Genomic DNA, 13792 nt, shown 5'->3' with positions numbered 1-13792 from the left:
ATTTACATAAGTTTCTAGAAGAGACAAAAATATTTGATGATAGAACCCTGGCTTGTGTACTAAGCCAGGTATGGTGGTGCACGCCTTTAGTCCTCTAAGATGAGAAGATCACTTGAGCCCAGGAGTTCGAGACCAGCCTGAGAAACATAGCAAGACCCTGTCTTGACAAAACAACAAAAAATAGTGCATACCTCTCATGAAAGAAAGGCATGGATTGGGAAAGATAAAAGAGAACCTTCTGGGTGCTGGAAATGGTCTCTATTCTGATTTTATATATGTAAAAGTCTTTTTGTTATAACTTTAGATGAATGCACTTTATGGTTGATATAGTATACTTTAATTAATAAGTGAAAAAGAAAAATCACATCCAGGTATGGTGGTGCACACCTGTAATTCCAGTGACTCAGAAGGCTGAGGCAGAAGGATCACAAGTTTGAAGCCAGTCTGAGCAACTTAATGAGGCTTAAGCAATTTAGCAAGACCCTGTCTCAGTCTCAAAATAAAAAATAAAAAGGCCTGGGGATGTGACTCAGTGGTTAAGTGCCCCTGGGTTTAACCCCTAGTACCTAAATATATAAAAAGGCTCCCACAGAGAAGTAAAACCAAGGGAATATCTACTAGGTTTCTATTATTTTTGAAGTTTGGTACATGTACAGAAAAGTACATAAATTATAAGTATATAGCTGGCTGAATTTTCACAAAGTAAATAGCCTGTTGTAACTAGTACACAAATCAAAAACATATTAGAACCTCAAAAGCCCCTTTATGGCTCCTCCTAGTCTACACTGCTCTACCATTGGTTAATTTTAGTATCTGCTATAGGTAAAATATCTGTATCTCGTCTTACTTCTCTCCAAATTTAGTTTGACAACCTCTCAAAGCCACCTTCTCTCTAAACAGTGCAGGCATCCTACCCTCTCCCCTTTTCATAAGCAACCAAGTACAACAAACTGTCTGGAGATGTTTTCAAGGCCAGTATGACCACTAGCAGCCAAGATCCTAACAAGTTAATGAAAAGCAGTATGTTTTATTGCAATATGATCATTGTTTAAGCTTTTTGGGTTTTGTTTGTTTGTTTGGTTGGTTGATTTTCTGTTTGTTTGTTTTTTGGTACTAAGGATTGAACCCAGGAGTACTTACCACTCAGCTAAGTCCCCAGCCCTTTTTAGTTTTATTTTGAGACAGGTTCTCACTAAGTTGCTGAGACTGGTCTCAAACCTGTGATACTCCTGCCTCAGCCTCCTGAGTCACTGGGATTACAGGCATGGACCACCATACCCAGCTCCACAGCCCTTTTTTGTAAGGGTTCTATGGGAGATAATGAGTTTCCTTATCACCAGTGAATCTGCATTTCCCTCTTGGAGGTCAGAAGGCACTTGAAAATCAAGTTCAGAATGAGAATATCTAGATTATGAAACATTGTAACAATCCCTTGAATTTATATGGTATTATAATGCATCTCCAAAAGTTCCAAGTGATTTTCCAATTATCATTTATGTAACCATTGTCCCTGAAAGGGAGATGGCTAAGGGATATTAACTCAGCATTCCTACTGAATGGGTGTGAGTGAGGTATGAGTGTATGAACATGATGAAATCAGTCATGATTTATATAAGTGACTGTAATGCTCTTTCCAATAAATTTGTACTAGATTTTAACAATTATGTATTTCCCTATAAGCAGCCCTTAAAGCCTTTTGTGATTTGTTGGTCTGTTCTCCCCAGGAAGTTGCCCCAAAACCTGTTGTGATCTCTACCCCCACGCCCACCATCATCCGTCCTGGTTCCCTGCCTCTCCACTTAGGCTATGATCCACTTCATCCAACCCTTCCTTCCCCAACCTCAGTCATCACACAGGCTCCACCATCCAACAGGCAAATGGGGTAAGTAGAAAGCAAGGAGAAACAGTGAAGCCTGAAACTTTACACTCTGTGAAATTATAAAATATGAACTACTTTTGAATATCCAAGAAAAAGGAGTAACTAAGATTATTTCTCAAATTTTTAGGACTGGGGAAGTAGCACAGTAGTGGAGTGCTTGTCTGTCATGTGTGGGGTCCTGGTTTTGATCCCTGACACCACAAGAAATAAAGTTAAATTTTAATATTAAATCTTTCCCCCATAAACAGAATCTCTTTTACCTTTTTTAATAGATAAGCAAATATTTATTTGGGGATTTAATGCTTCTTTAATCTAAAAAACAGTATCTATAAAACTTTAGGAAGTTCATCGTAGTGGTGGAGACCACACAAGGAAGTATATTTAGTTCTCAGCCTCACTCCTATAAAGTAAAGGTTGAAACCCATCAGGTCATCTTCTTGAATCTAGTGTTGCCTTCAGTCCTAGTTAGGGTCTTTGGTCTTTGCTACCCCTAATTTTGCCTGTCTAATTGTCTTTACTCCTTGCATGGTCAATACAGGTTTCCTGAGGGATGACCCATCAGGGACCCATGGATTAAGAGGCCATTGTGTGGATTTAGCTTCTTTAAAGCTTATTTGTCTCTGGACACTGTAGGAAAAATTAAAAGAACTTCTTTTGGGGGCAGGAGATCAAAACATGGAAACAAGGGAAATTTATTCAAATTTGACCATTAAATGACTAATTCATCTTTGCAAATTGACAACTTTAATCCAACTCCCTCTTGCCTAAGGCAAGACAGAACTTATTTATGCTAGTGGTGGGGATGTAAATTGTTCTAAAGCCTTAATGGGATTAGCTTTCTACCATTGAGTTTGTTTAATTTACAAGATACAAAGATTTCACTGGGCTGAGGGTATACCTCAGTGGTAGAGCATGTGCCATACCCCTGGGTTCCATTTCCAGCCCCCAAATAGAGAAGAGAAAAAAAAAAGAAAAGAAAAAACTTGGCCATTTTTCTCCATCTGTAAGGTTAGTGGCATTCCTGCTTTTCCCCATTTTGAGAGGCTGTCAAGATTTTGCAGTGCTGCTCTGCTCCTTCCCTAACTTAGAGAAGACTAGAAGATCTGCTCATTGTTGGAGGAAGATCCATAGGCAAAAGATACATATTGTGAGCATTTCACTTCATGTCTCTTATAGGTCTCCCACTGGCTCCCTTCCTCTCGTCATGCATCTTGCTAATGGACAGACCATGCCTGTGATGCCAGGCCCTCCAGTACAGATGCCTTCTGTTATATCGGTGAGCTCTGTAGTTGGGGCATCCAACGTTACCAACACACTAATCCCTCCTTTCCACCTGAATAGTCTTAATCACAGAGGGGCCCAGGGAAATATGGGCTCTGGTCTGTATTTGTTAAGCATGGCAGCTTGCCCAAACTCTCCACTAACCTCTGCCAGTCAAACACAGTAGAACACTAGACAGAGACTCATCTGGGCAATTGGCTCCTGGTTTCAGGAATTGATCTTGCCAGTCCACTGATTGTTGATTTCACTTGGCACATACCATCTCCCAAATTGCCCACTATTTTCCTGAAGATACAGCCCCAGGCTAGAGTTATTGCTCAGTGGTAGAGCTCTTTCTAGTGCATGTGAGGTCCTGGGTTTGATCCCAACAACCACAAAAGGAAAAAAAAAAAAAATGATATAGCCCCAGCCTTTTCCACAAAAATTGCTCCAGCACTGAAGGATTAGATTCCCTCAAGCTATTTCTACATGTCCTATGGACAGGTCACTTAGAACAGGACCTAACATGCCAATCTCATCATTTTAGGAAAACCAATTTTCTCCTTCTATGGTTTTTGTTTTATTTTGGTTCTTGTCTTGATACAGTTGGCCAGACCTGTGTCCATGGTGCCCAACATTCCTGGTATCCCTGGCCCACCAGTTAATAGCAGTGGTTCCATTTCTCCCTCTGGCCATGCTGTACCATCAGAAGCCAAAATGGTGAGTACATCCTAGCCTAAGGAAATGTTGGCCCTCTAAAAGGAGTAGTTATCAGTTAGGTTTTTCAAGTGAATTGAGCAAAGGAACTTCTGGGACTTGCAAAGCTAAGGAGACCCTGCTGTGGGATTTGGAAAAGAAAAGAGCCTGATTCATGACTCTCATCTACTCTCCCCACCTTTAGAGCCTGGTACATAGACCATGGCAGTGAAAAAAAGCAGGACAGATTGTTTGGAATGGAACACTTGCCGTTTTAGTTCCAGGGTGACAGATGGAGGGTGGGTGAATGGGCAGGGGATCTGGCCAAGAGGTGAATAGCTTCATAACCAGATTCTGGCCAGGTTCCAAGAGAGAGCTTTCATCTGGACTCTATTGCTTCAGCAACCTCCAGCTCCCAACTGTGCCCAGGATGATAGCCAGGGAACAGAGTAGGCATTTTAAGGATCCAGGTGCACATTTTCTCTTCCTGTCATTTTCTTTTAATTCCTCTGATAAGAGAAAATTGGAGAATTCTTAGCTATCTGTAGTCAGTGATAAAATTTAAGCCATCTTTTTCATCTTTGATGGAATCTCACCCTTGACAGGCTATCTTTTTTTTATCTTTACCCATAGAGACTAAAAGCCACCCTAACCCACCAAGTCTCCTCAATCAACGGTGGTTGTGGAATGGTGGTAGGTACTGCCAGTACCATGGTAACAGCCCGTCCAGAGCAGAGCCAGATTCTCATCCAGCATCCTGATGCCCCTTCCCCTGCCCAGCCACAGGTCAGTTGGGCCCTTGGATTGGGGGGAACCTATATTACACTTATTCAATGTCATGTCTATTTCACAAGGAACGGCAAACTAGAGAAGAATGGATTTCAGCTTTTGGGCATCTTCCTGCTACTTTAGTTCTTGCTGACAGTTTGACTACAGCAAAATTTACCATTCTTGCTAGGCAGGTGGCACATGCTTATAATTCCAGTGATCTGGGAGGCTGAACAGGAAGGAAGTGCACCAAGTTTGAGGCCAGCCTGAGCAACTTAGCAAGAACCAATCTCAAAAAAAAAAAGAAGAACTGGAATGGGAATGTAGCTAATTGGTAGAGCATACCTGGGTTTAGTCCCCAGTACTACAAAAAAACATACCATTCTTTACCCACCCTTGTGTTAGGACCAATGTACAGATTGAATACTGCAGAGCTGTTATGAAGGAGGACTCTTTGTTTTTTCACATGTGAATGGTTTAATGTATCTGCATTTCAAAATCATCTGAAACATGATAGAACCTTCACCTCAAGCCACATAAAAAAAAAATAGTGCATACCTCTCATGAAAGAAAGGCATGGATTGGGAAAGACAAAAGAGAACCTTCTGGGTGCTGGAAATGGTCTCTATTCTGATTTTATATATGTAAAAGTCTTTTTGTTATAACTTTAGATGAATGCACTTTATGGTTGATATAGTATACTTTAATTAATAAGTGAAAAAGAAAAATCACATCCAGGTATGGTGGTGCACACCTGTAATTCCAGTGACTCAGAAGGCTGAGGCAGAAGGATCACAAGTTTGAAGCCAGTCTGAGCAACTTAATGAGGCTTAAGCAATTTAGCAAGACCCTGTCTCAGTCTCAAAATAAAAAATAAAAAGGCCTGGGGATGTGACTCAGTGGTTAAGTGCCCCTGGGTTTAACCCCTAGTACCTAAATATATAAAAAGGCTCCCATAGAGAAGTAAAACCAAGGGAGTCTCCTCTAGTATCTTTCCCTTCTATTAAGGCTTACCAAGAAACACAGTGACTAGCCAGGCATGGTGGTGGTACACACCTGTAATCTTAGCTACTTGGGAGTCTGAGGCTGGAAGATCAGTTTGAGATCAGCCTGTGCAACTTAGCAAAATCCCTGTCCCTGTGTGTGTGTGTGTGTGTGTCTCTCTCTCTCTCTCTCTTTCTCTCTCTCTCTCTCTCTTTTTTTTTTTTTTTGGTGTGTGTGGTACTGGGGTGTTCTACCACTGAACCTTTTTTATTTTGATCACTAAGCTGCCCAGGCTGGCCTTGAACTTGAAATTCTCCTGCCTCAGCCTTTGGGTCACTGGCATGCAAAAGACTGTCTCAACAAAAACTAAAAAGGGCTAGGATATAGCTCAGTGATAAAGCACCCCTGGGCTCAATCCTCAGAATCAAAAAATAAAAAAATTTTAAAAATACTCAATTAGATATTTATAACAAAAAGCATGTAATAACAATATATTAATACAGTATGATGTTTCAGGAGTAAGATGACTCAGTAAAAAATAAATAAATACATAAGAAAACACATTTAAAAAAATGCTTCCTTATTACCAAGTCAGTACCTTTTTTATCACAGAGAAATAAAAATCCTTAAAAATTCCAGAGGGGTCCCATTTAGATACCTGATTCAGAGGTCTGTTTTAAAAAGATTCTTTAAAAACTGATTAGTCCTCAGTTTCCATAATTGTGTACACTGGACAGGTGACAATGACCTTAGACTGGTTTCTAGAGTTACAGTCTTTGCCTGTATGTCTTTTCCTGATGTCACCACCTGCTTCATTGGTTATCACCACATGTCCAAACATTTCATGGCCATATGTTGCCTTGAAGCTTGGCCGCCAACACAAGCTTTCATTTGAGTTTTTTTGTTGGAAGCTAAACCTGCCCACCCTCCTGTACCCTTCCATCCCCCAAAGCCAGCCAGTCCTGGAGATCCTAAAGCAGGAGCTCCCTGCCGGAGCTATGCTGCTTTCTCTCTCAGGGAAAGGACATATCTTCCTTTGTAATTACTCTTTCATTCCTTCTCTTGGCCTATCCTTTCATCTCCATCCCCTGCATGAGTTTCTTAGCTGCCTATGAGAGAAGAGGAACTCAGCCTTCCCTTTCCCCCGCCCTCCTTAAAAAGCACTGATATGTGCTCTGATGAGCTCAGGACGTTAAAAAAGTTGAAATTCTCAATAGGATTTTTGTAAATTTCTTGAAGAAAGGATCTTCCCTTAACACAATGACCAAGGCCTGCAGTTCATTAAATGCCTTTGAAATTTCTTCTCCATTTTTTCTTTCAAGAGAGATAATATTAGCCAGGTATGGTGACACAAACTTGTAATCCCAGGAATCTGATGCAGGAGGATCGAAAATTCAAGAACATCCTCAGCAATTTAATGAGGCCCTAAGCAATTTAGTGAGACTCTGTCTCAAAATAAAAAATAAAAAGTGCTGGGGATGTGGTTCAGTGTTTTAAGTGCCCCTGGATTCAGTCCCCTCGCAAAGAGAGAGAGAGAGAGAGATAGAGAATATTAGTCTGAATAAGTATGGTCTAATAGAGACCATAATTCAAAAGGTCTCAGAGTGGAATATAAGATTTCTGTGTTTTGTAATCTCATGCTTATCTTCATGAAACTGATAGTATTTATGGGATTAGATAAATATAAAAATGTTCACTACTAGCTATAACTCCAAGAAGAATTTATCTTGGACTTGTTTTATAGTATATAGTTTCTTTTCTACAGATGGTTGACCTTTTTTATATTTTGTTTAATTTTAGCTGCTATTAGGAAATTGGTCTGGCTTCTCTATGTGCATACCAACTTACAGAAAGAGAAGATGATCCATAAGTGCTTTAGTGATAATAAACTATAGCCTGAAATTTAAAAAACAAAAGACAGTCCTATATCATCATTTCATAAAGGAATTAAACATGTTTTACAAAGCAAACAAAAGGTGTGAGGGAGCTTGCTGAGGGTGATTGATTACTGCTTATAAATTTTTAAAAAATACTAATCCATGTCTCCCCCTAAAAGCCCATATCTCGCTCATAGTGAGATGAATAGAGAAACATTTTCTTTCTCGTTTCCTGAAACCAGTTAGAGCATGCAATTTTTTGTGCATATTGTTTGTCAAAATCAATGATTCTCAAAATTTTATTTCAGTCTCCCTAAAAGTTTCTGGGCACAGTGGCACACACCGTAATCCCAGCCACTTGAGGCAGGAGGATCTCAAGTTTGAAGCCAGTCTCAGCAATTTAGCAAGACACTGAGCAACTTAGTGAGACCTTGTCTCAAAAGAAAAAATAAAAAGGACTGGGGATGTAGCTCTGTGTTAAAGTGTCCCTGGGTTCAAACCCCAGTACCAAAAAGAAAAAAGGATACCCTATTGTTGTCAAGTGCAGTGACCCATACCTACAATCCTAGCAGCTCAGGAGGCTGAGGCAGGAGGATTATGAGTTCAAAGCCAGGGGCTGGGGAGATAGCTCACTCGGTAGAGTGCTTGCCTTGCAAGCACAAGGCCCTGGGTTCGATCCCTAGCACCCAAAAAAAAAAAAAAAAAAAAAGAAAGAGTTTAAAGCCAGCCTCAGCAATTTAGCGAGATCCTGTCTTAAAAAATAGAAAAGGCGCGGGCTGGGGAGGTAGCTCAGCTGGTAGAGTGCTTGTCTCGCAAGCACAAGGCCCTGAGTTCGATCCCCAGTACCGCAAAAAAAAAAAAAAATAGAAAAGGCCGGGGATGTGGCTCAATGATTGAGTGTTCCAGGTTCAATCCCTGGTACCAAAAATAAAAAAAAAGAAAGAAAGAAAAAGAAAAGAAGCAAAATTTGATCCTAGTTTCATTTTCTGTATGTCTCAAAAATAATCAGTTTTTCAACTGAACTGTGGTTTGTCTGAGTATAATACTAAGAAGACTAGAAGGAAATGGGAGGCAGAATGAGGAACTAATGGGAGGCAGAAAGAGAAGCTAAGGGACATAGTGACAGGACTTGCTGTGGTTACCAGATTGGTACATATCTTTACCGGACCTTATTACTCTACCTAATATCAGGTTTGATTTGGAAAGGATTGATGTTCCCATCAAGTAACTCCTCTTCCTTCTTGGGCAACAGGTCTCTCCAGCCCAGCCCACCCCTAGTACTGGGGGACGACGGCGGCGCACAGTAGATGAAGATCCAGATGAGCGGAGGCAGCGCTTTTTGGAGCGCAACCGGGCTGCAGCCTCCCGCTGCCGCCAAAAGCGGAAGCTATGGGTATCTTCTCTAGAGAAGAAAGCAGAGGAACTCACTTCTCAGAACATTCAGCTGAGTGTGAGTGGGTCCTGAACCATTATTGGGATTGTCAAATCTGGAAAGTGGGATTGAATCAGAAAAAAGTGGGACAATGTAACGGATGATGGTAATTCTTTAATTAGGAGAGATCCAGAAGTTCTGCCAGGAAGAATATAGAAAGAACCTCTTAATAGTTGGGAAAGACTCACCATCTACCCCTAAATCTGCTACTAGAACCATTTGGGTGGAAGAAATTAAATTAAGCACCCCAGAACATTCTAATAAATCATCAGTAGAATCTGACTCCAGTCATAGAACACCCAATGGGAAATGTTTTTGCCTCAGAAAATGCAGCTTAATGAAAGAAAGAAAGAAACCACACAAACACAAATAGAACAATTATAATCCGTTCTCTTGAATGTTATTTTTCTTTTTTCTGATTATTAAAACATTTAATTGGAAAGGTAATATGATTACATTTCTATATTCTCTTTCTCACTCTCTCTCTCTCTCTCACACACACACACACACATACACATAGAATGAAAACAAGGTCCCTTTTTAATTTACCTTTCCCAGCCCATTCTGTTCCCTGAAAATAAATTTGATATGTACCTTCCAGAGATATTCATATTTCTAAATATTTTTTTTCATTTATAGTATGGGAATTGGAGGGAATGTGAGTTAGTTCAAACAAATAGGTTAACAGTGTCTCCTAGAAACCTAGTCATGATAGCCTCATTCTTTTAAATAGCTAGCTATATATTAGTACATTTTGTAGTGTGATTTATTATAAGGTACAGATATTGATATTGTTCTGTTTTTAGTAGAACAATAATGCTGCAATGAATATTGCAAGTCCTCTAGTAAGTAGTTCTCTTAAACAGACTCCTAGATGTAGCCTTTTTTAGTCAAAGAATATATGCATTATTAGTTTGGGTATAATCATATTAATCTCAAACAGGAGTAGTTTTTCTACTTTTGAGTCCCTGCTTTTCATTCTAGGCAACTCTTAGTCATTGAATTCATGGCCCTGGACTATTTGAAATCTTGCTTCTTGGGAAGGAAAATCCAGACAGATTCTTTTCTCACTCTGGGGATAACCACTGGGAATTCAAGAATGGAGGGTGAATTTTCTTGATACTTTTTTCTTCCCTACCCCCTCAGAATGAAGTCACATTACTACGCAATGAGGTGGCTCAGTTGAAACAGCTACTATTAGCTCATAAAGACTGCCCAGTAACTGCACTACAGAAAAAGACTCAAGGCTATTTAGGTGAGTAGCTCAAAACAAAACAAAATCAGCCAGTTATAAACTGCATTTATTGAGTGTCTCTATTGTTTATAACCCCATTCTGAATGTGTTAGAAACTCTCATACTGATGAGTGAGGAACTCTGTGGAACAACCAGTTTGACCAAAAAAAAAAAAAAAAAAGGTTTTGACAACAATTTGGAGTTATCCTAATAATCTAAAATAGTTGATATTTATTAGACATTCTTTTTTTTTTTTTTTTTTTTTTTTTTTTTGCGGTACTGGGGATCAAACTCAGGGCCTTGTGCTTGCAAGGCAAGCACTCTACCAGCTGAGCTATCTCCCCAGCCCAACATTCTTTTTTTTTAAGGTATGAGGAATTGAATCCGGAACCTCACACATGCACTTTACCACTGAACTACATTCCCATCCCTTTTTTTCTCTTCTCTTTCTCTTTTTCTTCTCTCTCCTCTCTCTCCTCTCTCTCTCTCTCTCTCTCTCTCTCTCTCTCTCTCTCTCTCTCTCTCTCTCTTAATTTATGAGAAGGGTCTCACTAAGTTTTCAGGGCTGGCTTTGAACTTGTGATCATCCTGCCTCAACTTCCCAAGTAGCTGGGATTGCAGTGCCACCATGCCTGGCTGGATGCCTGTTTTGTTTATGCATGGTACTATCTTCCCAGTACTCTCATTAAATAGATATTACCTCTATTTATAGGTAAGAAGACTGTACTCAAAGTAGATCACTTACCTGAAGTTACACAGCTAGTAAAGTGGTAAAATCAAGATTTACGTCCAGACTTTTTTTTATTCCAAAGACACTAGAGACTTCCAGAAAAGAGATAAATAGCAGAAGATACTTTGGGATTAAAACATTGGGATTTGGGGTTATATTTTATTTTTTTTTATTATAGTTCATGTTGGTTTCTATTTATAATCTAATGATCACACATAAAATAGTGCTGGAAAGAGTCGGCTATAGAATTGTTATGAGCATAAATACAATTCTGAAGTTAATATTACTGTGAATAATTTGCTTGTGGATAGTAAAAGCTAATAAATGCTCATTTTCATTACAAGTTAAAGAAATTTATAGATATGTTGGCTCTCACATTTTGATATATTGAATTATTTCTGCAAAACCATCCTTATCATTTCAAGATGTATTCTCATAGAAAAAGAGTAACCACATCACCAGTTTTAAACATCTCTATTTAAATTTTAATATATGCTTCAGGGTATATTCATTAAGCAGATGTAGATTGAGTGCCTGATCTGTACCAGGCACTGTTTTACATGCTGGGAATATAATAGAAAATCAAATAGATTAGATTAAATCCCTGCCCTTGAGGAGCTTATATTTAGTAGGTGAGACAAATAATAAATAAGATAAATAGGTAAAATATATGGTATGTTAGATAATAGTAAATGCTAGAAGAACAAGTAAAAAAGGGAAGGGTGATAGGAAATGTTGGTAGCAAGATTAAAATTTTAGATGAAGTGGCTTTTGAATAAAGACCTAAAAGGAAGTGAGGGACCTAGCTGTGCATTTATGTGGACGAAAAGTACTGCAGAAAGGATGAACATCAAATGCAAAGACCCTTGAACATACCATGCCTGGTATATTCTAGGAACATCAGGGAGCTGGAGAGAATGGGGCAGGGATTATTGGATGAGGTAGAGGATATGTTGGGAGAAGTTCACATAGGGTCTTGTCAGTCATAGCAAGAATCTCAGCTCTTATTCTACATTGGGAACCTCGGGTTTTCAGCAAAGGAGCAATATGACAGACATGATTTATATTTGAACAAGATCATTCTGTTAGAAATATCAGGAGTGGGGCTAGAGTTGTGGCTCAGTGGTAGAGCATTTGTCTAGCATGAGGCCCTGGCTTTGATCCTCAGCACCTAATATAAATAAATAAATTAAATTAAATACCCATTGACAACTAAATGTTAAAAAAGAAAGAAAGAAAGAAATATCAGGGGTGCAATGACAGAAGCAGGCAGTTCACCTAAGGTTACAATAATATGAGTAAGAGTCTTGACCAGGTGGTAATAATCAAAGTGGAGAGCAGGTATTGGATTCAGGATATCTTTTGCAGTCAGAGTGATGGGTTTTGATGACAGGCTACATGCAGAGGTATATGAAAAAAAGAAGAATCAAAAGTTGCACCAAAGTTGGTGGCTTGAGTGGCTGCAAGAATCAAATTGTCACTGGGTACGACGTGCCTACCTATAATCCCAGCAACTCGGGAGGCTGAGGCAGGAGGATTGCAAGTTCAAGGCCAGCCTCAGCAATTTAGCAAGACCCTTTCTCAAAATTTAAAAAAAAAAAAAAAGGACAGGGGATGTAGCTCATTGGTTAAGCACCCTTGGGTTCAATCCCTGGTTACCCCCCCACCCCAAAAAAGAAGAATGAAATTGTTATTAATTAAGATAGAGGAAGTCTGGGAAGTATATCAAGGGATGTTTTGAACAAACTGAGGTTAAGAAGCATATTAAGCTCGTAGATGTCATGCAAGCAGTTGGTTATATGGATCTACAGTTCAGAGGAAAAGCTAAAGGTACCCTTTAGGAGTCAGTAGCATATAGTTAGTTTTGAAAGCCAGGAACCTGGATGAAGTCCCCAAGGGAGAGAGCATAGCTAGGAAAAGAAGTAATTCCAAGACTCAACCTTGAGGTACTTCAGAGGTCAGAGAGATGAGAAGGAACCCACATGAGATCAAGAAGGTGCAGCCACAAAGGTAGCTGAGTAGTAAGTCAAGATAAGAAAGCATTTCAAGAAGTTTAGTCATCAACTGTTTCAAATCCTATTGATGAGCTAAGGAGACCAGAAATGAGCATTTTTCTCAGTATGTGGCCTATAGGTAAAAGTTTTCTACTCATCCTACAAACACTCTGACAGGTAGTCAATCCATTAAACTACTTATTTGTTACGTCAAAGATATGTTTAGTTCCTGCTGTGTGGTATTGACATTATGGTAGGTACCTGACACAAGTAAGATACTTTCCCTATCTCTGACTCAAGTCATTGTAAACCTGTGAAAGAGATAAGAACAGGTATCTCAGGCAAGGAGCCCCAAGCTTCCTAAGGGTAACAAAGAAGGCCTCACAGAGGAGACAATATTTGAATCCTGAAAGATGACTCAGGCATTTATCAAGAGGTCAAAAATATAACCACCTTTTAGAAGTTGGACCTAATTCCTACAGATCTGTTCAAGCAGCTATTGAGACTGTGATGTTTGATAAAAACTCTTTGACCAATAAGCATCATGGAAGATACTTTTGTATGCAGTTCGGATATTTGTATTTAGTAGTAAAATGTTATTATCACCTTAGTTGAACTGGCATAATTCATAATGAATGTTTGTTTGTTTAAATATTAATTGGGCATGAGGGATTGAACACTGAGTAACATCCCCAGCCCTCTCCTTCCCCGCCTTTTTTTTTTTTTTTTTTTTCTTTGAGACAGGGTTTCACTAAGTTGCTTAGGGCTTAGGACCTTGCTAAGTTACTAGGCTCTCTTTGCACTTGTGATCCTCCTGCCTTAGCCTACCAAGTCATGGGATTACAAGCATGTGCCCACTGCATCTGGCTTATAATAAATGTTTTATTTTTTTGTTTTTTGGGGTTTTTTTTTTTTTTTTTTTTTATAATAAATGTTTT

General features: G+C 39.3%; 1 protein-coding gene across 5 annotated transcripts in view; it reads left to right on the top strand.

Moving 5' to 3' along the window:
- Window positions 1-13792, top strand: part of Atf7 (activating transcription factor 7) — an 89467-nt gene that overhangs the window by 74879 nt on the left and 796 nt on the right. For 4 of the 5 annotated variants that reach the window (XM_047551021.1, XM_047551018.1, XM_047551020.1 and 1 more), the window contains 6 exons: window positions 1725-1882; window positions 3056-3155; window positions 3746-3859; window positions 4469-4621; window positions 8717-8914; window positions 10043-10151. In XM_047551021.1, coding sequence (XP_047406977.1) covers window positions 1725-1882; window positions 3056-3155; window positions 3746-3859; window positions 4469-4621; window positions 8717-8914; window positions 10043-10151 — 832 coding nt within the window. Of the gene's footprint in view, window positions 1-1724; window positions 1883-3055; window positions 3156-3745; window positions 3860-4468; window positions 4622-8716; window positions 8915-10042; window positions 10152-10842; window positions 13567-13792 lie in introns of those variants that run through there. The other variant, XM_047551022.1, reaches the window with a different exon arrangement.

The sequence above is a fragment of the Sciurus carolinensis genome, chromosome 4 (assembly GCF_902686445.1).
Source record: "Sciurus carolinensis chromosome 4, mSciCar1.2, whole genome shotgun sequence".
NCBI classification, from domain to species: domain Eukaryota; kingdom Metazoa; phylum Chordata; class Mammalia; order Rodentia; family Sciuridae; genus Sciurus; species Sciurus carolinensis.
This window is presented reverse-complemented; position numbering and strand designations above follow the sequence as displayed.